This window comes from Urocitellus parryii, chromosome 4 (assembly GCF_045843805.1).
Source record: "Urocitellus parryii isolate mUroPar1 chromosome 4, mUroPar1.hap1, whole genome shotgun sequence".
In the NCBI taxonomy this organism is placed as follows: Eukaryota; Metazoa; Chordata; class Mammalia; order Rodentia; family Sciuridae; genus Urocitellus; species Urocitellus parryii.
Genome location: NC_135534.1, coordinates 104899149 through 104925944, shown reverse-complemented (window position 1 = coordinate 104925944; position 26796 = coordinate 104899149). Strand labels below are relative to the sequence as shown.

At 51.3% G+C, this 26796-nt stretch overlaps 1 protein-coding gene across 1 annotated transcript in view; it reads left to right on the top strand.

Annotated features, from left to right (window-relative positions):
- Positions 1-26796, top strand: part of Dscaml1 (DS cell adhesion molecule like 1) — a 318732-nt gene that overhangs the window by 381 nt on the left and 291555 nt on the right. The window contains exons 2-3 of the mRNA XM_026396351.2: positions 16168-16485; positions 19792-19938. Coding sequence (XP_026252136.2) covers positions 16168-16485; positions 19792-19938 — 465 coding nt within the window. The remainder of the gene's footprint in view (positions 1-16167; positions 16486-19791; positions 19939-26796) is intronic.

Genomic DNA, 26796 nt, shown 5'->3' with positions numbered 1-26796 from the left:
AAGATCCGGGTGAGGCTCAGCCTGGGACTGCTCTGCCAGCCACTGGAGCCTGCTGTTTTGGGGCGCGTCGGTGGGTTGGTAGCCACGAAGCCCCTCATTTCCTCGCGGGGCCGCAGTTCTACCCTGGACCCCTCCCCCAGCCCCTCGCCCGCTTCCTGTAGCTTGCTGGCCCAGGGACCCCAGGGTACCCTCCCAGTCGGGATCTTCAGGCCACGACTCTTATCCAGTACTCCTCGCTTATTCGAGCCTCGGACTCGGGCGGCTTACTCCTTCTGTACCTCGGTGCGCCCCTCCGCTGCCCCGACCCCCGCCCTGGCGCGAATGCGGGCGCAGCGCGTGGCGGGTATCCGCGCTTTAGCTGTATGCAACGTGGTGATAACTGGGGGTCCCGAGAGCTGGGGTCCCTTGGACAGCAAGTTTGTTCTCCAAGCCCAGGGGTCGCCCTGCCCTAACCCTCCCCCAGACCCCCTTGCCCCAGGCGCTAGCCCTGGCTTCGCGGCGCTGCCGCCGTGGCCACCTCAGGCAACGCACCCCTAGGTGCGAGATTCTCCTCTTCCGCAGCTCCTGGCCTGCTGGACCTGGGGACAAGTGTCCGGGCTGGGGGGCGTGTCCTCTCCCCGGAGAGAAAGGGTTGCTAGGGGTGAGTCCAGGTGTCCGGCTTGTCCAGACCTGTTCCTGGAGCGCTGCATACCTGATCCGCGAGGTAGCCGGACTGAGGAGTTGGCAAGAGGTAGACATTACCAACCCAAGCCACCTGGGCACCGAGTCCGGACCTGGCCAGCACTGGCGGTCCGGCTTCCAGTCTACAACAGAGGACGTGCCCCAGGCGCGCAGATGGCGGGAGATGAGGCGGCCGAACTCGGCGCCCTTGCGCTACAGAGCACACACGCACGGAGAAGCTCATCTTTACCTGTTCAACCCTCTAACTTTTCTCCTTCGCGCCCTGGGGGCGGCTTCTGCCCCCGCCCCCTTTGCCCTGGCGGTCGTCCCGGCCCAGAGGCAACTCTTGACCCCTATGCAATGGGGAAGGGCAATCTAGCAGAGGGTTAGCACCCCGGGAGGGGACAGGTCCTTCTCTGCTGAAACCCCAGTGGAGTCTGCAACCTGCCAGAGCCAACTGCAATGTCTAGGGGGTTGGGGGAGGAGGCTAACCCGTAATTGTAGATACCGCAGGGTCAAAGCCAGCCTTATGGTAAAGACTGCTGGGGTTTGCAGGGAGATCCCAATTGCGTGGGGCAGTGGGTAGCCTCTGATGGTGGGTGAAGTAGTGGAGTTTCTCAGACCTAATGGGGGTTACTGGATAACACACCAAGGCTGCTCTAGGTTATTTAACCCCTTGCCCCCCACATCTCACCCCTTCATCCCACCTTAGCAGAGCAAGAAACTGCCTTCTGTTCAGGCCCCTCCCCCCCGCACCCCAGTTTCCCTCTCCTCAGGCTCTTCCTGCCTCCCTCCGCCCCCACAGGCTGGTTCGGCTCACAGCTTTAATTACATTAATATTAAAAATACATAAGGTGAGGAGCGGCTTTCTCTCTCCATAGCTCTCTCCCTCCCCCTCCCCCTTTCCCATTTTGTCAGGGAGAAAGCACAAGCCAGAGCTGTTGCCACAATCTTGCCCCCAATCCCCACCCCCACTTCTTCCAGCACAGCGGCTCCTCAGCAGTAGAGTCCCTTCATTCAACAAATACCTGAAGGGTGCTGTCCTCCATCCCGGAGCCCATCATTAATAAATGAAGCTCAAGTTATTTGATAGGGATGGAACAGATAGAGGTGGGGTGGAGAAAGGCCCAGAAGGCCACAGGACAGCCAGCCATGGGGCAGAATCCTTTTGCACTAGAGAAGGAAGTTGCCACTGGAGGTGGGCATGTGGGAAGGCAGGTGGTCCTGGGTGGCCTTTGGGTCTGGAGAACCCTGGTGCCCCTGAGATTCAGAGGCTCCAGCGTCTGTGTTGGGTGCCAGGGCGCCTCGCCAGACAGGCCTTTCTTTTTCTTGGTGCCTTAATTGGGTCTTAGGTGCCAGGCTGGTCCCCAGGGCCTGTTCCGCATGGGCTGGCATGGTAGGTGGGTGGTAGAGGAGGCTTGGGGAATATGTGATGTGGGGAAAGCAAGAAAGATGGGGTTTGGTGTATTTTCTCTCCCGTTGCCAGTCACCCCCTGCGGCACCAAGGAAAATGTAAATGTGAATGTTCGAGCCTGTTACAGAAAACAATATCCTCTTGCAATAATTTGTACGTCCATCTGTGAGGAGAGGGAGGAGGCAGGGAGAGAGAGAGAGAAGAAAACAGGATGAGATGGAGCGTCCTCTGGATGGAATTAAGCAGTTATTGAATGTGTTTTAAGCTTCTGTTATTTCCATTCCTCTCAAAATACCTTTTTTTTTTTTTTTAAATGAAGCCTGAGCTCAGTCTGATTTCCCAGAACTAAACCAGGAAGGTGTTTTTTTTTTTGTTTTTTTTTTTTTGTTTTTTTTTAATAATCGGTTATCGAGTCTCCAATAACTGCCTTATTGTTGCCAAAACAAACCCAGGTTTGGGCAGCCAGATGAACCCCAGCGAGGCTCTCTCCGTTGTTACATCCAGCGTGCCAGCATCTGTGTTGCCTGCATTTGCATTTTTACTGTGTAAAAGAACAAGCTTCCCCGGCACTAAAATTCCTGTTTTCTAAAAGCCAAAATAATGGGTTGCATTGATTTTTTTCATTTCCCACCCCAACCTCTCAGATGGGGACTCATGGTTCTTCTCTCTGGAGAAGACCAAATTAAAAGCCTTTGTCAAGCCATTAAGAAAATCTCTAACATTCTGTTCAGTCTCTAATTAAAGGGGGGGGGGGATTGGGAGAATGTGTTTTTAAAAAACCCGAAGTGGCAAACACAACTTAGGGGAGGCAGGCGAAGGACCAGTGAATGTCCGCCAGGGGTGGGTTGGCAGAGGGGCTTGGCTGCTAGAATAACATGAAGAAGAATGGAATTGCCATCATGCCCGACAAACCTTTCTGATGCTGATCATTTTTTTTCTGGGCATCAAAGCCAGCTGCCTTTAATATATTTCTGCAGCAGAATGAGGAGCTCAATTAGAAACAAAAAGCAAGTAAGCAGTTGACCCAAAGGCAGTACTGAAGTTGAGCAGATGTGGAGGACTGGCTGGAGAGGCTCAGTTTTCTTAGCATCAGGGTGGAGGTGGGCACATGAACAGGAGGTTTGGCCCAGTGACGGCTTGCTAAAGAAGCAGACAGCCTGGGAGAACCTAGGCACAAGGGAAGGTTCTACTCAGAGCATCTGATAGACTGGGAGCCTTTGACAGAGGGGTGCAGACCTCAAGCTCCCCTTACCTTCTTTAGGAAATCCATCCTGTGACTTGCTTGGTTCCCTGCTCTGGCTGGTGAAGGATAATTTTATTTATGGATAAGGAGAGGGGAAGGTGGATGTTCAGAGAGCTTTTTATCAGGGCAATAGGATCCAGGCTGAGAGATTCTCTCTTCTCTCGTGATCTTGGATGAGGTTTTTCTTGGGATGTTCAAAGTAGTTGCAAGAAGGACCCGCCCCCCCTCCCCGCCCCAGTTCCCTGAAGTATTTTCTTAGCCTCTAGTTTGGTAGATTCTAGCCAGTACTCATGTGACCGAAGAGGGTGAACCATAGGCAAAAGAGATGGCAGGTGTTAGGAACCCAAGGGCAGACTCTCGATTTGCATATAATTTGCATAGTGGTTTGCATGCTCACCTAGGTAGGCCAAGAGCCTAGCCTTCTGTGAGGGGCATCCTGATCTCAGCAACAGTAGCATCTAGGCAGTGGCTTTCTCCTTGCAAAGAACTGGGGTAGGCAAGTGTGGGAGAAGGACTGGTATCTTTGGTAGTGCTTCTATCTTGCTTCTGAGTTTTAGGCCTACAGGGAAGGGCTCAGCACTTAGTTCACTTTCCTGCAATGCCACCTCTCATGCCCAGGGGCACACAGTGGCCCTGTGGTCATTGGGGTAAGATGGGTGGCCATGGGCAGAGACACCTTAAGGCAGAGCAAACTTGGGGTATGGTTGTTCTTTTTGTTCTGCATGATTCCACTTATGGGAATCCAAGGCCAACATTTGTCTTCTGGTGAGCATACACCCAGGATGCAGAGAGCTGGGTGCTAGCGCTGCAGTCAGGAGGTAGAGACATGTTGGCGGGTGGGATGGAAGTATGATGCGAGATGAGATGCTCTCTCACTCTCCAGTTTTTCAGTATTCAAGATGAATATTTTCAATATTCATCTTGGGAGGGGTCATGGCCCTCAGGAGATTGAGGAAGAGCCCTGCTTCCACCATCATTAGGGCAGCTGGGGCATGTGGGGTGGTTCTGGCAGGGGCAGTGGGAAGACAGGCACTGTGGTAACTGGGCAAGGGTGTGCAGAGTTGGGAGTGATGCTCAAAGGGCAGGCACTCCAGGGAAGTGGGATGCCTGCGGTGGGAGCGTGGCCTCAGGATGATCTTATCTGTATTTCTCAGTCCCTGGGCCAGTCCCACCCTCACAGGTACAGCTCTAAGGACTTCTAGAGTGTTTTTCTGCACTTCTGCTGATCCATGAGGGCCCTGGTCCATCAGAACTCACAGAGCATCCATTCCCAAGGATGTCCTGTGGAGGCGTAAGGGTGGGACTTAAGGGGGGATGATGGGTGGAGGTAGCGGTAAAGGGCCAATGAGCAGGGCCTCAGGCCTTAAGGACCCCCTCCCCCAATGCTTTCAACCAGGGCTTCTATTCATCTTATATGTTGGAGTGTAAAAAAAAAAAAAAATTAGAGAAGATGGAAACCTGCTGGTATGATGAGAATTTGAAGTCAAAAGGAGACTTTTAGTCCTGCTACATTTCCTGGGCAAGTGACTTGGAGATTCCCTGAGCCTCCCTTTCTCCAGCTATGAAGTGGGATTAAAGGAGAGAATGCATATAATGTAGCCAGAACAGAGTTGGTAGCCAATAAACATTCGACCTCTTTCTTTTTCTGCATGGGCTCCACCTCCCCCGACCCCCAAATAGATCAGTAGATCCACCCACCCTGAGCAGTTGTGTTAACAAGCCATATTTTTTGGCCAGGCCAACTGGCTTGGACTTTGTAACAAGAAAGACCAGGCCAGTACAGGGGAATTCTCTCATTCCTTCTATCACCTACCGTATGACCTGCCCAGCTCCTCTTCAATGAGTCAGGGGAGGCCATGTAGGCACTTAGTGTCCCTGAGGAGCCCAGTACTCTCCCTTCCCCTTGTCATGGCCACAGTGGAAATGGGGAGGACCTCAGGGTTGGCTCCAGATTTGGATTTGAGGGTGAGACAAAGGCTGGTCTCATATCTGCCAACAAAGGTTGGCACATTTCTACCACGGTTGGACAGAATCAGAGCAAGAACAATCCTGGGCCCAGGCACAGTGGTGCAATTCATAATCCCAGCGGCTCTGGTGGCTGAGGCTAGAGGATCACGAGTTCAAAGCCAGCCTCAGCTACTGAGAGAGGCCCTAAGCAACTCAGTGAGACCCTGTCTCTAAATAAAATACAAAAAAAGGCTGAGGATGGGGCTAAGTGGTCGAGTGCCCCTTGCCCCTGAGTTCAAACTCCAGTAAACCGCCCCCCCCAAAAAAAAGAACAATCCTGGAGTTAATGCCATGCAAACTGTATGTCAGTGCTCCTCACAGGGTGGGCCCATTGTCACTGGATGCGTCTCTGTGTGCTGGGAAGAGTCTCTCTGTTTTCCAGGTAGCTCTGTGTATAGAGAACACCCTTGGCAGCCCATGACCTTGGGGGTCCCTAACTTCATCCATGACCTGGTCTGCCACAGGGCAGCAGCATATGACCCAGAGGCCAAGAGCTGCCCATGGCTGGATATGGTCTGTGAGCTCTACAAGTGTGAGAAGGCTGTGGGCACATCAGCCTGTGTACCCTATTGAACAGATGTTTGTCCAGTGCTGCTGCGGCGTGAGCAGCATTAGCCTTGGGTACCACCCTTGCTACTCCAGCTGCTACTCCCCTCCATTCAGCACCCCTGCCCCCCTCCCTGTGCCCTTGCTCCACATGACGCTTGCACTGACAGTTTCCAAGGTCACCGTGTTCATTAAGAACAGTTATTCAAATGCTAGTTGCATATTCATTACACTGATTCTGAAGAGATGTGTGTGTGTGTGTGTGTGTGTGTGTGTGTGTGTCTGTGTGTGTGTTGGAAAGAGCATTTTCCACGGACGGCTCAGACTGTCTAAGTTAGGCAAGTTGCCTAATCGTTTTGCACCTCTATTTCTGAATCTGTATAATGGGCAAAATAACCACTGTCCCAGCTGTCCCACGGGAGATTGTTATTGTATGTGTGCAAGAAGAAGGAGGGGCATACAATTATATTCCACGTGACAATACTCTGTACACTGAATGAGGCAACGACATAGAAACACACACATGTAAAACCACAGCAAATCGGTTTTAGCCTTATAAATGCTCCACTGAAATGTAAGGTATAATTACTGTCATCTCATCATACGGGAACGATGAAGGTCTCACAGCTGTTTGTGGCTGTCTCCCCCTGCGGACCCCCCCCCACATATGGAGAATTTTCCTAGATTTGCTTTTCATCGTCATGGGGAACAGCTGATAAGGCACAGCCAGGCTGGCAATAGGCTTTCTGCGGCCCCGGTGCTGGTGGGAATGGGAAGGAGCTTACCCCTTGCTTCTTCCTCCCAAGTCCTTAGACTAACTCCCCTAGGGGTGATTCTGCTGCAGGGAATCCACAGTCTTTTATGGGAAAAGAAGTGGGCAGAGTCCCTCCATGGGTGACCTCATGTAAAGCCATAGCACTTGCTGGCATCCTTGAGAACCCTGCTGGGTCATCCTACTTTGGATGGGGAGCCTCCTCCGGGGCGGGAGGGAGCTCCAGGGGACTGGAATGAGTGATTCTCTTCCAGGGAGGAAAGGCACCTCGAAGGACAGGGACACCCTCTGCAGCTCCCCCACTAGGTTCCCTTCCTCTACTCCTGCACTTCCAGCTCCAGGGAACTCTTTCCTCACAAGGCAGCCCTTTCGTGGTCCTGTGCTTAAAATGAGTTAGACTGTCATTATTTTGTACCTTCTGCTCTCTGGGCCTGGCTTTAGCTTTGGATCACTTGCCACCCTCAGCCACTTATAGATGGATGTCCTTCCCACCTGCGGTCCCTTCTGTAGGTGCACAGCATCCCTAGCCTCTCTGATGCTGTCTCACATGACATGGTCTTAGTGCTTCACAGTGCTCTGGGTGGCTCATTTTTGGACAGGGAGGTGAACAGAAGGGACAGAGCAGTGGTAACAGCACTCAGGTCTCAACCTGGGCACTGGCTCGCTGTGTCCCTGGGGTAAGTGACTCCACCTCTTTGTGAATGGAGGAGATTGGACAAAATAATCACTTAAGTCCCTCAAGTGTTAACAACAGTCTAAATCTAGGATTCTCTAGGGACAACTGTGCTGTCTGAGTTGACTCCCTAGAAAGAACTTTCTGGCCATAAGGGGCCTTCCTTTGACAGGGCCTGTCTAGAAAGGGCTGGAAGATTAAAGAGTCTGTCCGACTGTCAGCTGTTGCTCATAACTTCTCCTGGAGCTGATGGCACAGGGGCCTTGCAGGTTGAAGGCTAGCTGCGTCTTGTTGGATGGCAGAGATTTCTGGTTGCTGGTTATAGGACCTATGTTTGTGCTAAGAATCTTAAAAACAAAAGCAAAAAAAAAAAAAAAAAAACAAACAAAAAAAAAACCCATCCCTATTTGTGATAGGCCCAGGGTGGGAGGTGCTTCCACAGTGTTTCTCATTGGGATTGAAAGTGGGGAAGAGGCTGCTGGATCATTTTGATGACTAGGATAGGGGGCTGCTGGCATTTAGTTGAGGGGGAAGATGAAACGTCTAACGCCTGGGATAGTCCTAAATAATTTTGAATTGTCATACCCCAAATAGCTCTCCTGCATCATACCCCCACCCCCACCCCCGGCCCCTGTAGTGTGCTCCTTGCTCCGAGAGGCCTGAGTGTAGCCTGTAGTGTGGCTGTTCAGAAATGCAGCCTGGATGAGGGAGGCCAAGTTTGGCACTTGACTGTGTCCTACCAGCTGGGCAATACCAGAGAAGAACCTGTCTTCTTATCTATAAAATGGGCTTTTATTTTTATGGAGTCTTAAGCAGTTATCTACATGAAAGGGTTGTGATCATGCAAGTGAAGGGCTTCTCATGGTGCCTGGTACAGAATAAATGCTCAGAAGAAATCATGGCAATGGTGATGGTGAAGGTGGTGTGCCTAGTTTGGGGGAAGCCACAGTCAGAAGGCATGGGACTTGGACCCACGGTCACTTCTTATCTAAGGACAGGCCCAACTTGGCTTGCCTGGGAAATGCTCTGATGCATGACTCACCTTCTCCCAGGGGTCTGGATTCGCACTGTCTCCCAGGTGCAGATGTATCATAGGGGGCTTTCTCGTTTCTAGCAGATCCTTAGTTGGGTTTTGGTGGATTTGGTATTTGGGCTGAGACACCACTAATGGATCCTCCCTGGACCCAAATTTTCCAACTGGGAGATGAGAACAATTAGAGTGGAGGCACATAACACGTCTCCCATGAAAACCTTTGTGTGCAAATGCTGTGCAGTAATCAACCTTGCAAGTCCATCTAAGAAACCTCACCAGCCCACACCTGGGAGAAGAACTCCAGGTGAGACCTGGGGGCAGCAGCATAGTGGCTGTTTAAATGCTCTGTGGTCATTGATCACACCACTATTATTTTATTGACTTGATCACCAAATTCAGTTAATTAATGTGGTAGGAAGATCTTGTCAGCTAGGCTGATGAGAACTGTCTGTTGTCACAAAGGGTGACCTAGAAGTCCAGGATAGCAGGTCCACTTTTTCTGTGGACTGAGGGCACCTGCTTCAGAAATAGCCTTTCTGTCCCCATGACAGATTTAGAGAATCTCGTAATCTAAGGCTGTCCAAGTGGTTCTTGTGCATATTAATGTTGGAGCACTGCTGTCCGAGTTATCATTATTATTATCCTAGGTGAGTGATAAATGTTTATTGCATAAGGACCCATTTATGCCATAAGTGCTGCCGTATACCTGATATAAGGATAATGCTCACAACAATAGCCAAAAATCTTTGGATGGTGCCAGACATTTATATCCACCAGAAACTGTCTTTGAGGTATTATCTGTCCTGTTGTTTTATTGATGGAGAAACTAAGGTACAGAGAAGCAAGGTCATTTTTGTCAAGTTGCACACATTGTTTGTAAGTGACAGAGTAGGGATTTGAACCCAGGGAGTGTGGTACCAGAGTCCTGGCTTTCACCCACTGTGCTAAGTGCTCTGCCCAGAGGGGAGAATGGTTACAAATGTGGTCACTGTCCTCAGGGAGCTCACTTTTCTGCATGAGAGATGGTGCCTTCTGCTGCTTGGTCCTGCCCACTCCCCTTGCCCCCTGCTCCTCTGAAGACCTACCGCCTGTCCCTCTCCCTGCACTGCTGAACTGGGGCAAGGTTGCCCCTCGGAGGCTCTCCTCCGGCTCAGAGGGGGCGTTGCAGCGTCCCCAGCCCTGGTAGGCACTCCTGGTTGAAGAGTCCAGTGAATGAAAGGAGTAAATATTGTAAGGGAAGAGAACAAAATGACTCATTCTCCCTGTGGAGGTGGCGAGGTGTTAATATTTCAGTTCCCTCCACTTGTCATTTACAATGATTGGAGATGATAACACGGGGTGATTCGACGTGCACTCGGGAGGAAGCCTGAGTGGGCCAGCTCCTGGCAGTGCCGCCAGATGCCCCCATCCCCATTCGGGCAGGTAGGGTGGGAGCCCGGGGACGTCGCTTACACTACACTAATCCCGATGCCTAGACAGCGGAGGGCCAGCGAGTGAGTTGATATGATGGATATTTAGGTCTCAGCGGTGACCCTGGGGGCAGCCCAAATGCCTGGGGGCGATATCTGGTTTAAAAATATTGCAGTGCTATTTCTACACCTCTAATCTCCTAGCGATTTGGAGCCTGTTTTATGAAACACAGTGTCGGGTGGTGCTCCATGTTAAATGGCGGAGAAGATTAAATGGGTTTAAGTCTGGGCGTCTGTCACATGACAGCCAAGCCCATAACTTCCATTTTCTATTAAAAATCCATTTCCCCCTTTGACCAGAAGAAGCTTTGCTGTTGATATGAATGTCTCTGTCTTTATTTATGAAGTGTTTCCCCCTCGTCTTCTTTCTCCCTGTAAATTTGCCTGGTTCTGTCTGCAGAGGGAGGAGAGATCCGGAGGGAATGACAAGGATTTAAGGGGGACACTTGGGGTCTGCTGTCAGGGGATCTGCTTGCCAAAGTGGGACAGGCTTGGAGAGCAAGGTGACAGAGAAACCTCAGGAAGGCCCAGACTTGGAACTCTTCAGCGCCGTGGTGGGAAAAACTCAGCTTTAGAGACAGACAGACCTCTGTTGTAGTCTGCCTCCATGTCTTCTTTATTTCTTTTCTTTCTCTTTTTTGTTTTTTAGGGGGGAGCAGGTACCAGGGATTGAACTCAGGGGCACTCGATCCCTGAGCCACATCCCCAGACTGTTTTGTATTTCATTTTAGAGACAGGGGCTCACTGAGTTGCTAGCGCCTTGCTTTTTGCTGAGGCTGGTTTTTAACTCGCTTTCCTCCTGCCTCCGCCTCCTGAGCTGCTCCAATTACAGCTGCTTTTCTTTCTTTTCTGAAATGGGGGTCTTGCTATGTCTCCCAGGCTGGCCTTGAACTCCTGGGCTCAAGTGATCCTCTCACTTCAGCCTCCTAAAAGCTGAGATTATAGATGCTCCATCGCACCTGGGTAGCTTCACCTCTTTCTAACTGTATGATCTAAAGGACTCATTGACTCCCTCAGAAATGAGACCAACAGGACCCCCCACTACATACTTCTATGTGAGGATTAAGTGAGGAAATGCCTCTGAAGCATCTAAGCCCGGTGCCTGGCACAGAGTAGGTGCTCAATACATGTTAGTCTCCTTTCTTTTGAGGACTTGGAGCCATGAGCCAGGCCAATATGCCTTCAGGGAAGCAGGTGTGAAGCCAAAGTGAAGTCAGGCATGAGGACAGTAGGAACTGGAGTCCGAGCACCCTCCAGCACCCTGCCTGTCCAGGCTTGCAGTCCTCCACCTGTGCCCCGTGCCTTCCACATCAAGGGCCCAGCACCCCAATCAGCCAATTTTGCCTCTTTTCCCCCCAGGGTCCTCCACACATGCCCCACCCAGGTGGCTGTAGCACCATGATGCAGACCATCCTGTTCAGGAATTGCCTCCCCCTGCCCACCCTCCTGTTCAGACCTTCCTTCCAGTTCAGCTCAGGACTCCTAGCCCAAAGCTTTTTCTCTGGCTGCTGTGGAACCTACCTCCCCTCCACCCTGTGGCTCTTGTTGCCTGAATTGAGGCTTCCACCTGTCCTTAAACCCAGTCCTTGTGATGTTCACCTTTCCTGTTCACCATCTTCTTTAAGAGATTCTGGATGGGGGACCCTTCTCCCCTATCTTCCATGTCTCCCACCCTACCTGGAACCCTGTGGAGCATGTGACTGGTGTTTGGGATCTATTCCCTGAAGAATGAGTCTTTCCTGGCCCATGGATCAGGGAGGAATGGCGAAGGGGCAGGGGCAGGGAGTCACTAAGGGAAAGAAGATGCAGGGGGTTTGAATTTTGCAAGGCTGCAGGGTGGAGCTGTGCCCTAGTTATCTTTCTTTCTTCTTTTAAGAAACAGAGTCTCAGTGAGTTGCTTAGGGCCTTGCTAAGTTGCTGAAGCTGGCTTTGAACATGCAATCCTCCTGCCTCAGCCTCCTGAGCCGCTGGGATTAGAGGCGAGTGCCACCCTGGCTCCTGGTTATATTTCAAAGTAACCTGAGGGAGAGCTCTTGACCTCTCAGGGAGAACTGGGACTAGTTCCCGCTATGCATACATCCTCGTTAAGGGAACCCAACTCTTCCACATTGCCTTTGCCAGCTCAGCAGTCCTGTGAGGTAGGTAAGATGGTGCAGTTACCCCCTTCACCCACCCCTTTTGCAAACAAGGACACTGAGGTTTAGAAAGCCTACATAGCTTGCCTGAGGCCACACCACAAAGATGGGTCTGTCACTCTTTCTAGGGCATGCCCTATCCCCAGCTCCTTTCCAAGTTTGCTGAGGTTTTGCCACTGCAGATCCCAGTAGGAGTCTGATAAAGAGGGGAAGCCCCCATATTGAGGCCTTAACAGTCTCCATCAGGTCAGAATGAGGACCACAGGCCCTTGCTACTCACCCTCCATCCTCCAGTGACTGAGCCCACCCATTGCTTCTGCAGCCACTTAGCTGCCCTGCACCCAGCCTTCAACTTGGCACCTAGCAGAGAGTTCCCTTTTTTTGTTGACCAGTGCCTCAGTTTCCCCTTTATAGCTTTGCCCACTACTTTCTCTTGGAAGGTAGGGTGAAGCTAAATTAATGTTTATTTAAGGACTTCTGCATTCTGAGCTGACAGGTGCCTTGTGATAGTAAAATATGAACCCAATGTAAGTGCAAAATGCTATTGTTTTACACCTGAGGGTGATGTTTCATAATGGCAGTGCACTGTCAGAGTAGGTAAGCAGAAATGAATGGTGTGTCTAATCCCCCCCAGTTCCCCCAGACTCTGAAGGCAGCAGCTCACATCCTGGGGTAGGAGAAATATGAGGCTACTTGTCTTTTGCTATAAATCTGCTGTTTCATCAGCCCTGACAGGTGGCTGGACAATCCCAGTCAATTCATCAATTAAATCTACCCATTCGTAGTTGCTGGGAGCCTCGTGTCCTTGGTTATGGCAAGATCCGAGGCCCAGAGTGCAGGAAGGCTTCTGTCATCGTGGTTGATGCTGCCGATGGGAGCAGAGAGGCCCTGGGCACAGGGCTCTCCTGGGAGGCCAGGAGAATGGAACAGACTTCCAGCCAGGAGAAGAGACTAGAAGTTTGGAGTGGGTTGGGATGAAGGAAGGGGTGGGTATCCAGGCTGGAAAACCAGATTTTGTGGTTTGATGTGTCTTTGGCTTGGTTATTCAATTGAGCTAGTGCAGCCATCTTCTGGCTCTGGTGTAAGAGAGTTGGGCTCCCGGGCATGTTGGGTTACTTTGGGTTAGTCCGTTAACTTCTCAGAATCCACAATTACGTATCCGTAAAATGGAAATAATGATAATAATAATGACACCTCCTAGAGAGTGATGAAGATTCAGTATAATAGATGTCTAACAGAAATAGAATGTCCTGAACAGGCCTGGCACCAAGTCTGGCCTAGAGTTGACAGTGCGATCGGTGGTGACGATTATTTTTGCCCAACGTATTGTCATGACAGAGGGCCCTATCAGACTTACCCTCAGGTGTCTACTTACCCTCTCCCATGAATAGGACGATTCCTGAATCCCTTCCTCTTTGAACTCTCTCTCAGCTTTTTTTTTCCTTTAGTACTGGAAATTGAACCCCAGGGGTGCTTTACCACTAAGCCACATCATCAGTCCTTTTTATTTTTATTTTTTTATTTTGAGACACGTTCTCGCTAAGTTGCTGAGGCTGCCCTCCAATTTATAATTCTCTTGCTTCAGCCTCCTGAGTCACTGGGCTTACGGATGTGCACCGCTGTGCCCATATTTTTCTGTATTTTCTAAGTCTGTTTCTCAGGTACAATGTAGACTCCTTTTGTACCTTGATGGATTTTTGGCTTCTAAGAAGCTGCCACAGTGAGAGTGTCTGATGAACTAGGTTGTCTCCTAGAAGAAGCGCCCAGAACTCCAGAGTGATTCCCCTGCTTCTAGAAGCTAAGGAATGTCTGAAATGTCCAGACTCTAAAAGGGGCCACTCTCCAGTGTATGTGTGTGTGTTCTTGGCCTGCTGAAAATGGATTTGGTGGCCAAGATGTGTTTGAGGAAGGCAAGGTTTCCCTCTTTATTATTGCACTGGTCACATGATAGCCACACATCACCTACTGCCTAAGAAAGCAGCTCTGGGATCAGTCACCTGGGTCTGCATCTCAGAGCCCTCACTTAGCTGGTTGGGCGGTCTTGGGTAAGATGCTCTCTTAGTGTCTTGTCTCCCTCATCTTTAAGTGGGGATAATAATGGGACCTATCTCATAGGGTTGTTAAGGAGATTAAATGAAGTCGGTTAAGCAAGGTCCTGGCATTAGGGACTGGTACGTGGGTGATGCTCAATAAGTATTGAGTAAATGGATCTTGATAGGGAAGCCTTTTGGAAGATAACCAGGTTCTTGGACATGAGGCCGGATATGTGTGGAACCAGAGAAAGCTCCCTTTCTTGGCTTCTCAGTTTGCTAGCGCATGCAATGGGATGATTTCATGATCATGGAGAACTCTGGCCACTGAGATGGGAATGTTACAGGAGCTTCCGGACCCAGGTACCCACTAGCAGACTCGCTCAACCACCAACCCTGTGACCGTCATGGGAAAGGTAGTGTGCCGAGGGGGAGGATGGCAAGCCATGCAGCCCCCCTTCTCCAAGTGGCTTTCAGCGGCTAAGGGTGCAGTGCCTGATGGGGACAGCAAATGCATTTGCTGCTAAGAGGACGCCCCTGACACCGCAGCAAGGAGCCCACGGATGTTTTTTCCAGCACGGCTGCTAATGGCTTCATCACAGCTTTTTATGAGATGATGTGAATTGCTCTGGCCAATGAGGCTTAATGGCCTTCCTCAACGACCTGCCTGCTATATTCTCCCTGGAGGCTCAGCTCAGAGTTAAGCCAAGAATATTAATACAGGCCGGATGTGGGCCCTCCCCCTCCCCATAAAGTTGTGGAAATTGAGGTCAAGTTGGGTCCCCTGCAACGTTCTTTAAACAAGCAGCAGTGGTTTGTTGGCTCCTTGATCTTCCTGGTGAAAAGAGAATGGCTTCCAGCTGGAGACCTGGGACCAGGTCTTCTCTTCCTCTGGGTTTGCTCCCACTTGCCTGGAGGTGGCCTTTTTAAAGGGACAGGCTCCGTGGTGGGAGGGAGGGCCCCTAAATCCAACAATCAGGGCTGCTGGGATAGGAGGAGGAAGTACCAAGGCCCTATGCTGGAGGAGCGAAGCAGACAGCTCATCCTTCCCGCCAGGCAGCCCTGAGAGCATTCTGTGTGGTGGAGGGAGGGCCTGACGGGCAACATGTGAGAGATGAAGTTGTCTTTGCCGCCTTGTCCATCCTCCCCACGGCCCATTTTGCAAATGAAGGAGCAGCGGATCAGAGAGGAGGGAGGGCACCTCCACAGGGGGCCGTGTCAGGCCTGGGTCTCTCGCTCCCTGAGCTTGGATCTTCCCTACCCACTGACAACTGGTCCTGATTCTGCCCTGTGTGGCAGTGCATTTTCCAAGGACATTTGGGGCCAGGATGGCTTTCAGGGCCTCTAGTAGTCCTCATGTTCCAGGCGAGTGTCCCCTTCCTCCAGCCACTCCTCTTAGGCCACAGTTTTGAGTCCTTGTCTTCTCATTTGTAGTATGGTATGAAGGGCACTAAAATCCTCATCAGGAGCAAGGGCATCAAATTTCAGTTGCTTGCTCCTGGACAAATCACAGCTACTACCCTCAGTCGATAGGATGGCAGTGTCCAAAAGGGGAGATGCGTCTTCTCTCAGGGCTGTGCGGATGAGCTGAGACAATGATCAGAACTGGCCTGCATAGAGTAGGTGCTTAGTAAATATTTATTTAAGCATTTCAGTCTCTCTCTCTCTCTCTCTCTCTCTCTCTCTCTCTCTCTCTCTCTTGGCACTAGGAATTGAACCCAGGGGCACTTTACCATTGAGCCACATCTCTAGCCCTTTTATTATATTTTATTTAGAGATAGAGTCTCCCTAAGTTGCTGACATTGAACTCACAATCTCCTGCCTCAGCCTCCTGAGCTGCTAGGATTACAGATGTGCCAGGTTCAGTGTCTCTCTTAATATGTGGATGTCATAGTGGGTGGTAACTTTAAACCCTTCACCATAGCAGGGTATGGGCAGCCTCTTCTCATGGAGGGTGAGAATTTTCAGCTTTTGCCATTCCTGAGCTAGCCTGAAAGTTTCTATGGTGTAGAAACTGTCTCTTTATGGTCAGTACCTAGTATATAGCAGTCCTGGTGATTGGCTGATGCTTGAAAGTCAGATGCAGGTACTGGTGCTTGCAGGCCTGAGGCATGCCGGCCTGGGAGGCCGTGTGGGTGTTATGAGGGCAGTCCTCACCACATCTCTCCTTCTGCCTCCCCTGCAGCCCGCCCTGAAGATGTCGGCACCAGTCTCTACTTTGTAAATGATTCCTTGCAGCAGGTGACCTTCTCCAGCTCCGTGGGGGTGGTGGTGCCCTGCCCGGCCGCGGGCTCCCCCAGTGCGGCCCTTCGATGGTACCTGGCCACAGGGGACGACATCTACGACGTGCCACACATCCGGCACGTGCATGCCAACGGGACGCTGCAGCTCTACCCCTTCTCCCCCTCCGCCTTCAATAGCTTTATCCACGACAATGACTACTTCTGCACCGCGGAGAATGCCGCCGGCAAGATCCGGAGCCCCAACATCCGCGTCAAAGCAGGTAAGGGAGGAGATGCCTGCCCCCCACTTGTGGAGCTGGGTGTGCTAGGCAAGGCTAGGGCTGGGCTCAGCAGGCCATCACTGGGAGGATATATGTGTGACATGCACAGGCTGGAGAAGCCATTCGCCTGGGACAGCTTCCTTGTTCTCCTGACTCTTAGCTCAGTCACCTCCTGGGTGTGCAGTCAAGTAAGCTACCATCTGAGCCTCGGTTTCTTCATCTGCAGTCAACACAAGCACCTACCTCGTGCATCACTGAGTGTGAAGTTAAATGAAATAGTGTTCATTTAACTTTAAGTACTTAAAACTAAGTACCACGCTCACTTCAGTCCTGGACTCATAGAAAATACTGGATGAGTTTATTTGTCTAAAACCTTTTATTGAAATATATATAAAAAAAGTGAACATGTTGTAATAGTAGCTGGGTGAATTTTCACAAGGCTCAACTAGTGCTTCAGATGCAGAAATACAACACCAGCACCCTAGAGGCCTCCCTCCTGTATTTTGGTCTCTGTTCCCCTATCAGGAATGGCTCTCCTGCCTTCTAACAATTTAGAAGTCTTGCTTGCGTTTGTGCTTCACATAAGGGAGTCCTGCAGGATGCGTTTTGTGGAATCTCTGGCTCATTCCTGTGATGGTGGGATTGACGCTGGCTCTTGTGCAGAGTGGGAAGTCTCCCATTCCCGTTGCTGTCTAGTACTCCATTGTGTCCCAGGCTACATGCTCTTTGTTCATCCTGCTGTCCATGGACGTTTGACTCTAGCACAGCTCATGAGAACCGGCACTTAGATGAAGTTCATTGTGGAAAACTTGGAGCAGTGAAGGATTCAGGTCTTTGGAAGAGTTGATGTAGGCAAGGAAGTGAGCCTTTCTCCATTAGTCCCTTTAGAGAAAAGACAAAGTCTGATTTCCCTGGATCAGGGCTGGAAGAGAGCAAATGGCTCAGACCAGCTGTTCCTAACTAGGGCATCATGATGCTCTGCTGTGCCCTGGTCACCTCCAACAGCATATGGCACTGGAGGATGGGGAAGGGTTTGCTTAGAAGGGTTTTGGGTGCAACAGGGCAGGTAGTGCTCTTGCCAGCCTGCTGCAGTGACCCCAGGCCTGATGCACCCTCTTTCTTGCTGATGCATTGAGCAGGCCCAGGAGAGAGTTCCGGGGAGGCCTTGGGGCCTGCCTGCTTGGTGGCAGACCCTGCAAGATGAGCTTGTCCAACCTCCTGGGTCCTTCTGCTTTAGGAATCCCTTTCACAAGGATAGGGTTCCAAGGCTCTAAGAACAGGGGTGTGGAGAGGGTGAATTGAAAGCTCTGCTTCTTGCCATGGGTTTGTCTGGGGTCAATCTGAACTCTCAGGATTGAGCCATGCCCAAGGTTTCTCTCCCAGGCTCCCCAGGGAATCTGCTCTTGGGAGCAGGTCCTTTGTATTGTTCATCCCCTAATGCAACACTGAATGCTGGGCTGGGAGGCCTGGATTCTCCAGTGCTGGCCTCTGCAGCCTAGAGGACTAGGCTAAGGGACAAGGACATCCTATTTCCTGTAATAGACTGTAGTTGGGTTACATGCTGTTTTCATAGTACGTCTATAAAGCGTTTCTTACAAATGAGAAAACTATGACAAAGAGAGATTAGGTGACTTTCCCAAAGGCATGCCGCCACTTCATTGAAGAGGTGCCACTGTCATGAAAGGCAGCATTCCTGAAGCACGTTCCACATGCTGGGACTCGTGCGAGCTATTGTACAAACGAGGAAATTGAGGCTCCAAAGGTGAACCCTTCCTGTCCAGGATCTCGCACTGGCCCGATGACGAAGCAGGGCCTGATTGTTGCATGCTCTTACCGTCAACTTTTCCAGCTCCCCTGCTCCCCTGAGGGTGGAGCGCGCCTCAGCCTGTCCTCTTGCCTCCACCGCTCCGCTCCCCTCCAGAGTGAGCTCCTTCAGGCTCCTTTATTCAAGATGTGTGTCCCAGAAATGGAGGCAGTGCTGCCAACCCCACAGAAGGGCTGGACCGCAGCCCCAGGCAGCTGGCAGTACCTCAGCCAGCAGTACCTCTCCTCCCTCCTCGCCTCCACCCCCATCCCTTCCCCATCACAGCCATAGCAGGGAGGAAGGGAAGAATGGACGCCGGGGAAGGCCAAGGAGGGCTGGACCCTCTGGAAATATAACCAATTAAGAGGCTCCTGATGACGCCACAGAGGCTGCAGGTGCACAGCCGGGGGGCTGCCAGGGCCTTTAGTGTCGCCTGGCAACCATGACAAGGAGAGGAGAAGGGCACGCTGCCCAGGTGCCTGCTGAGGGACAAGGTCGGTAGGCAGTGGGGCTCTGGACGTTCCAGCTCTGCTTGGCAGAGAAGAGGGCAGAAGGATCAAGTGAGTGCCTGGGAGAGGCCCCACAGAGGACAGGGCAGAGGCTGGATCCTCAGTCCCATCTGTAAGGCCAGGTCAGTCCACCTGCAGAACCGGACACGTGAGTGACTGCAGGTGACAGTGGCCAGGAAGCAGCCCTAGGAGCAAGGCAGGAATGGACAAGGGATGGTTCTGAAGGCAAGGCCAAGGCTGGACGCAGGGGTGTGCTGGAGGGTGCAGGTAGTGGCAGGAGGTGGAGAAGCCACAGGGAGGCTTCATTGCCAAGAATCTTGGAGACAGTGAGCCCATCTTCGGGGCTCTGCATTCTCAAACAGAATTCCAGTTTCAGATAGTCTCTCCCACTGTGAATTACACACCACCAAACCCTTCCAGAATGTTCTGTATCTGGGTTACATTTCCAAGGATGCCTTTCACTCTAGAGTGGTCTCATGCTGTCGTTAGATCATCTGTTTTGGCTTTATTTTATTTTAGATCATGGTTTTATTTTGGCAAATACTGGTCACTTTGCCCAAAACAAATGCCACCTTGGGTCCAGGAATAATGTCGGCAAGCTGGTATGTCATGCCAAGGGGAATTCTCCCTTGTTTTCCTATGACCCACACCTGCCCCTGTTGACTGCAACATCAGTGCAGACTGAGATGCTAACCTCAAGGCCTCTGCCATCCAGTAGGGTTTGCTAAAACTCACAAGGGGAAAGGTCAAAATCTGGAGATGTGGTCCTGCAGAGGGAGGTGGCTATTTCCAAATGAGCAAGAACAGCTGCCCTGTGGGGCGGAGAGGAAGTGGACCAAGGTGCTGCTCAGGCAGGAACAAGGTCATGGCAGGAACTTCTGGGCTAGATAAGCAGGAGGCGGGAAGGAGGAGGAGAGGGGAAGGCTGGGGAAGCCCAGGGAGGTGACACATCCCAGTGACACTCTTCTCCCCCCTGCTCCCATCTCACTGCAGTTTTCAGGGAACCCTACACCGTCAGGGTGGAGGATCAAAGGTCAATGCGTGGAAACGTGGCCGTCTTCAAGTGCCTCATCCCCTCTTCAGTGCAGGAATACGTTAGCGTTGTGTCTTGGGAGAAAGACACAGTTTCCATCATCCCAGGTAAGAAGCGATCGTGGGTGGTGGGGCCGCCCTGTGGCTGCCTGGTCGGGGGCAGTGTCTCAGCTGGTCGTTGAGCTAACCCTTGACGTGGTGAGTGATTTGGTTTTGTTCTGATAGCGCGTCAGCAAGCAAGCGTCTGGTCCTTCTCTATGCGGAGACTCAGGTGCCAGGGGCCTCTGCTGTGTATGTGACGGTTCCAGCAGACACTGGGCAGGTCCTACTCGCTCACAGGAGTGGGGCCTCCATCTTCCTGGCCACTGGGGCTCTGCTGACCTTGCCCTGAGGGATGGGAGGCAGCTGGCAGGCTTATCTGCAAAAGAAGGCAGGAGCGGCAGGGTTGGAGGCTGGTGTGTGGTCTGTGTTCCTGCATGGAATGGCCAGGGCAGAGGAAGCACGCCCACAGGACCTTTTTCCACCCATGAATGGGCTAAGACGCCATCAGAATCCTGGCTGGCCCCTCTGCTGGCTGCTACTGGGAGACCCGGTAGAGACTGTTGTGCTCATCTCATTGCGCTGCTGTGGTTGCAAGCCCCTTGTCAAATCTGCTCCTCTTCCCACTTGGCATGATTGTCCCTTCAACAGGAAATACCTCAAGTCCTTAATCTACCTTCAAGTCTCCAGTTACAGGACTGTGGGACTTTCCCAGCACTCACTCGTCCTTGCACACGGCAGGGCTTCTCCTTTCTCTACCAGGGACCTTTGTCTTCCTTCCTACAAAATGGGTTCTGGGTGCCCCATCCACACTAAGTTTCCCCCAGCCATTTGTATGACATGATTCCTCTTCTTCAAGGTTAGTCTGGAAGAGGAGCCTTCTCTGCATGAGCCCTTTAAAGCAGCGCTGCTTCATTCTGCTGCGTTCGAATCCCTGCAGGGCTCTTTAGGAGCACCAGCGCTCAACCCAACCCACATCTACTGAATGGCCACCTCAGGAGTGTGTCCTGGGCCTCAGCATTGCCTGGTGGCTCCTGGAGGGTCCTTTTCATGGTTAGAATGGCACAATGCTGAGGTGTGTTTGCAAAAACGTGGAAGGATGATTTTTTTGAAGCATGGATTTGTGTTTCGCTCTCAGTACTTTTTCTTTCCCTCAGTTCCAAGCAGATGGCCCTGCCATTATATCCTGTCAGAGCTGGCGGTCGCAAGACAGGGGTCCAAAACCACTTGAACACAGCTGCTCTTCCTACCTTTTGCAAAACCATAAGCTATTAAGAAAATCTAGGATAAGTGTTCTGTTGGGGGAAGAGCTTTTGAAGGCAAGGGACAAACAGGAGTTGGGAATGCCAGGGTCAGGGTGGTATTGTGGCTGCTCAGGATGTAGATGGAAGAAGCAGGTGGACCCCATGGGGTGGTTGTGCAGGGTTCTTCTGGGTCTGGGACCGAGGCCAACATTCTTGCATTTCAGTGAGGCATGAGGTGCATAGCAGAAGACCCAAAGGGACCGTGGGGGTAGTGACAGTGGGCTGGTGGGGACCAGAGGGAACTTGAATCTCAGGACATCTCTCCATGTTTCAGTTTTTTAAAGAATGTAAAGAGATGTGGTATCAGATACTTGAATTTACGGACTAATATTATACACAACAAAAATATAACTGTTATTATATTATATTAAAAAAAATTTGAGTGCTTATTATCTGCCAGGCACCAGGTAAGAAACTTTCATATTTGATCTGTATTTTAGCCTTGTCCACCTTACAGGAGAGGAAACTGAGTCTCGAAGAAGTAAAGCAGCTTCTTCTGGTCACGTGTCTGGTAAACAGAGGGTGCGTTAAACCCAGGTCTGTTTTTTCGGCCTATACACTTACCCCAGAGAGAAGTGCCTCCCTGCACCCACACAGAGGTATCCAGTAAAGTGCTACTTGGGTACCACAGAGGAGTTCACTGTGAGGGCTTTGAGTCAGGAAGGGGAAAAAAAATGTGGATTTTTCAGGGAAGGGTTGGAGAATCGAGTCCAGGGTCGTGATGAAAAGCCTAGAATCGAAGGCCAGTGTCTGGGATTGAAACTCACTCCATTGCTTGCTGGCTGGGCAACTCACTTAAGGCCTGGGGGACTCATCCCTGATTGTAAATGGTGTCACAGGGTCGATGTAAGAATGAGATGAGCTAATACAGGTACAGCGTTCGGAACGCTGCCTGGCATGTCCTCAGGATGTGCCGGGTGGTGGCTATGATTATTAGGTAGCAGGTGGCATTCTCCTGTTCTCGCTGGCTCCTGTTGTGATGTGTGTTCCTACCATGTAGCGGAGTCCGTGTCCCCCACAACTCTGCGTTTCCCAAGAGCGGGAAGAGGGTGGGTCTTACCCACGTAGCCTGGGTCTTCACGCTCTGCCATCCATGCTCAGGGTGGATGCTCAGGGCGGATGCTCACTCTGTGACCCGTGGGTGGATAACCAGGTGGTTGGGAGAATTCTGAAGGATTCTGGAAGCTGCCTAGATTGAAGCATGGAAATGAGGATGGGAGTGGTCGGCATGGGGTAGTGAGAAGGCCAGAGCAGGGAGGGAGAAGGAAGGCTGGCTGCCAGGAGCTGGAGGCGGGGGCTCCCCCAGGCAGCCCTTGTAGTTGGTGCTTCAGAGCGGTCTTTGATGTCAAGACTGGACTGGTGGCCCCGAAGGGCATAATTACCAGGGAAGTGGCCTTGATGCTAATCTGCAGGACTGTGTTAAACTTTGGTTCCATAGAACCCCTTTCTTCCCTTTGGTCTTGGAGAGTCTTTCTCCCCTGCCCAGCTCTCCAGCCCCATCCATAATTATTCTAGATCCTTCTACAGCTATGCATTAGATCCAGGGACAGTCTTCCCAAAGCATGTAAATCCTAACTAACTTGGTCCTAGAGGAATCCATGAAAACCAGAGAGAATGGGGTTGTGTTTCCCCTGGGCATTGTAGGTGAGGAACCAGAACTCAGGCCCACACACCGTATGCTTCGATTTTGGAAAAATGCAAATAGTATGATTTTTTTTATATAAAAATAGAATTTTTCTGCTATCCATATTCACACTATACCTAGTATATGTGCATTGTGTGTGTGTGTGTGTGTGTGTGTGTGTGTGTGTGTAGAGGCTGCACGGCAGCTGCTCATGGTGGGGGGTGGGGAGACATTGATGATTAGTTGCCCTAGGGGATGGAGGAGCCCGAGCTACTCCCCTCTGAGCTTCAGGGTCGGCTCCTGGAGCAGGCACCTGGACTGACTTTGACTTCTGGATCTGCGGGGCTGAGCTGGGCTGCTCCACAGACGTGAGGTCCAAAAGGAGCAGGAGCTGGAAAGCAGGAGGAGAAACTGGGGAGGCTGATGTGGGCCAATCAGGGCACCAGGAAGCAACCCCTAGGGGGGAGCAGGTGCCCTGGGAGGTGAGGCCTAGGCTGCTGCAGGACCCTGGGGGTGGGAGCCAGGCCCCCCGGGATCTCTTTCTGAGGGTGTGTGGGATCTAAACAAGCGCTGTGAGTTAAGTCTCTGTTCACCAGTTGGCCTTCCCGCCTGTCCACGGCTGCCCTGGAGCCGGGCTCACTGGCTTTTTGGCTGTTTTCCCAGGGCCTCCAGAGGCTGAAGAGACAGCCCAAGGTCCTGTCTTTCCAGGGGCCACCTATTACACACCCTCCACCCACCTCCTCCTCCTTCCCCTCCCTTGACTAGTTAAAAGGTGTGTGGAAAGCACCGCCTCTCACCTTTGACCCCCATACTCCAACCAAAGTCTCTCCTGAAGGACTTGGTCTTGAGGTGAGCCTGCTTGCAGAGCGGGTGGGGTGGGCAGGAGAGGGCTGAGGGCTGTGCACAAACATAAATTAAAATTAAGGCCTCCAGTGAAGCCGAGATGTGGTTTAATTTCCCATCTGCATGATCACCATTACAATGCATGTTATTGGATATAAAGATAAATCCGGCCCTGTTCCTAATAGCTTTTAATTTCCACCAGACCTGATTATATCGATGCGGGCTCCTTGTGGGAGTTTCCCAGCATGCTCTTCCCCAGCATCCTGACTGGCTCTCTTGGCCCCAGTGGGGAGTTTTGGACACCGCTCAGATGCAGGCCAGATGTGTCCACTGCTGCTCTGGAAGCATAGGAGTCTTAGATGGGGGAGAAGCAGGGGCAAGCAGGGGGGACTTTCTGGAAAGATCCCCACTTCAAGGATTCCCATCAGGCAGTGCTTCTCCGTCACGCCCCACAGCCCACCTCAGGAGGTGAAGGAGAGTCTCATGAGCCCGCTAGAATTTCTGCACCTCTCTAGTGACTGTCCCCACAGTAACAGGAGCCCAGGGCTTTCCATGGGTTTCCATACCAGTTTGCATTGGTCCCCACCATTTCTTCTGCCTGTTCCACTCTGATCCCTTCTCTCCTTATTGACACCCCACCCCTCCTTTGTCCCATGAATGTGGTGCACATGTGTCTGACCTGAGCCTCCTCCAGTGTGACTCCTGACATTACTGCTCCTGTGGTTCTATTCCTGGAGCATTTATTTCCTTCTGTCTGGCGTCACAGGCCATTATTTCTGTTTGTGTGTGCAGAAGGGTGTATGATTATGCCTTTCTCATTATTTTATCCCTAGGACCAGCACAGCACTGTCACAGAGTAATAATAAAAAACGAGATTAATGATAATGCCTATCATGTATAGAGCTCTCTTTGGGGTTAGGCATTTTACATATATTATCTCTAATCCTCAAAATCACCCTTTAAGAGAGATAATTTTTTTTGTTGTATTTTGTTTTCCAATTTATAAATGAGGATATTGAGGCCCAGGGAAGTTAAGCATCTTACCCAAGGCCACACAGCTAATAGGGATGTGGCCTGGATTTGAGCTGGGGTTCTCTGGCTTCCTCTATTTCCTGTACCTTTCCAGAGGCGGTTTATCCATAGGTTTCCACCCAGGAGAATGGCCTCTCCTTACCTGGAGACAAAAATGTGTCCTAGCCCTTGCGCTGACCTCTGGTCATGGGTGGTGACCAGAGGCTTTAGCTTTTCTGAATGACCACAGATCTCCAGCTTAAAGAATCAGTGGACATGAGCTGGGGTGGTGGCTCAGTGGTAGAGCGCTTGTCTAGCATGTGTGAGGCCCTGGGATCGAATCTCAGTACCACATATAAATAAATAAAATAAGGTCCATCAACAACTAAAAAGATATTTTAAAAACATCAGTGGACAAAACAACCTTTGTAATAGGAAGGCAGCAGCAGACACTGGCTCCATTTTGGTTCAGCAGGAGACAGAGAACGTCCTGATGGGACATGGAGGATTCAGCCTGTGTCGTCAGCTCTGATGGTCAGGGATGGCTGATCCCAATGCAGCAGGCAACTAGGATACTGCTTTGGCTTTGGAATGCAAGTTCAACTTGCTAATTCCATTTGGCTCGGGCTGATCCAAAGGTCACTTTGGATCCCGTGTGTCTACCTTCACCAACTTGGGTGGGGGTGGAGGAATGGGGGACAGGGACAAGGGATGAGGTGGTGCCCAGTTTGGAGCACGGATAGACTATGAGTGAGGGTATGGACTCAGGGACAGTCAGAGACAGAGAGCATCCTGGAGGTGACGCAGCCCAGTCCCTTCTGTGCCTGGTAAATGACCCAGGCCCAGACCCACACTGTCCTGCAGCACCTCCCCCATGCAGTCTCAGTACACAGGATTTTAACCACTCACAAGGGACTTTATTTTATTTTATTTTTTTTACTACTAACAGCTTTTCCTCTTCTTTGTCTGTCTAAACCCTACCCCTCTTTCAAAGTCTCATTCAAATACCACTATTTCTATGATGTCTTCCCTGATTTCTGCTAAGAATGGATTTAAAAATCACCCAGATTAACCTCCTCCTAGGGGATCCTTTCTAAACTCACTCCCGACTTTATCAGTTCTGGCTCAAGACACTAATCGTATTTTGTCCTGTAATAAGTTAAACCCTGTGATACCCCCAGACAGGAGCCCCTCATCATCAGGGCAGGATGAACATTTCTCTCGGGGCCCTCTCCCCTCCAGCGCTCGCAGGAGATGGCGAAGCCGAGTCTCCTCAGCTGCGCTGTGGTATGGAGGGAGGAGGCGGGGAGCAAAGGGTGGCATCACGGGGACTTAAGCCTGGTGGTCCTTCGCCTCCTTCATCTCCATTAGGCTGAGCTGCTGTGAGTTCCTCTTGGGATACTCCCTGATTTATGTACCTAATTGGGGGTGTCAATTCTCAGCTCTTTGGGGGCATGGAGGAAAGGGGCTGGGATGGTCAGCCTGGGCAATATGAAATTGATGGGGCAGACAGAGTCTGGGCCCTGCGGGGTGCCAGCTACAGCATCGGGCCCTGCAGTGGACCCCAGGTAACCTCTCTGCTTCCTACTCCTTCCCTCAGGGGCCATAGTGCCTCCCCAGGAGGAGGATGATACACAGAGGCCAGGATTCTCTCTGAGGGCAGGACACCAGGCCCTAGGATGCATCCCTAGGCCCAGAGAGCAGAGAGAGCACTGGGGGCGGAGGCAATGGTGCAGACAAAGGTCTGCAGGCCAGGAGAGTAGGGTGGGCCTGGGGCGTGCTGGACTGAGTGGGGAGAGAGAAACCTGGAAAGAAGACCAGGCCATTTGGCTCGTGAAGGTCCTGTCTAATTTGGGCAGGAGTGAGGGGAAGACAACATGATAATAGCTCATATTTATGGAACATCTACTGGTTTCCAGGCTGTTCTAAGCATTTAATCACATTCAGCTCATTTAATCTTGACAGCAATCTGAAGACAAGAGGACTGTTATGTTCCCGTTTTACAGATACACAAACTGAGGCACAGAGAAGCTCAGTAAATAGCTTACAGTTAGTAAGTAGCAGAGCCACAATTTAAACTTTTGCATTCGGACTCCATTGTTCTGTGCTCTCGAAGACTATGTTGCTGCACAGAGAACTGACATC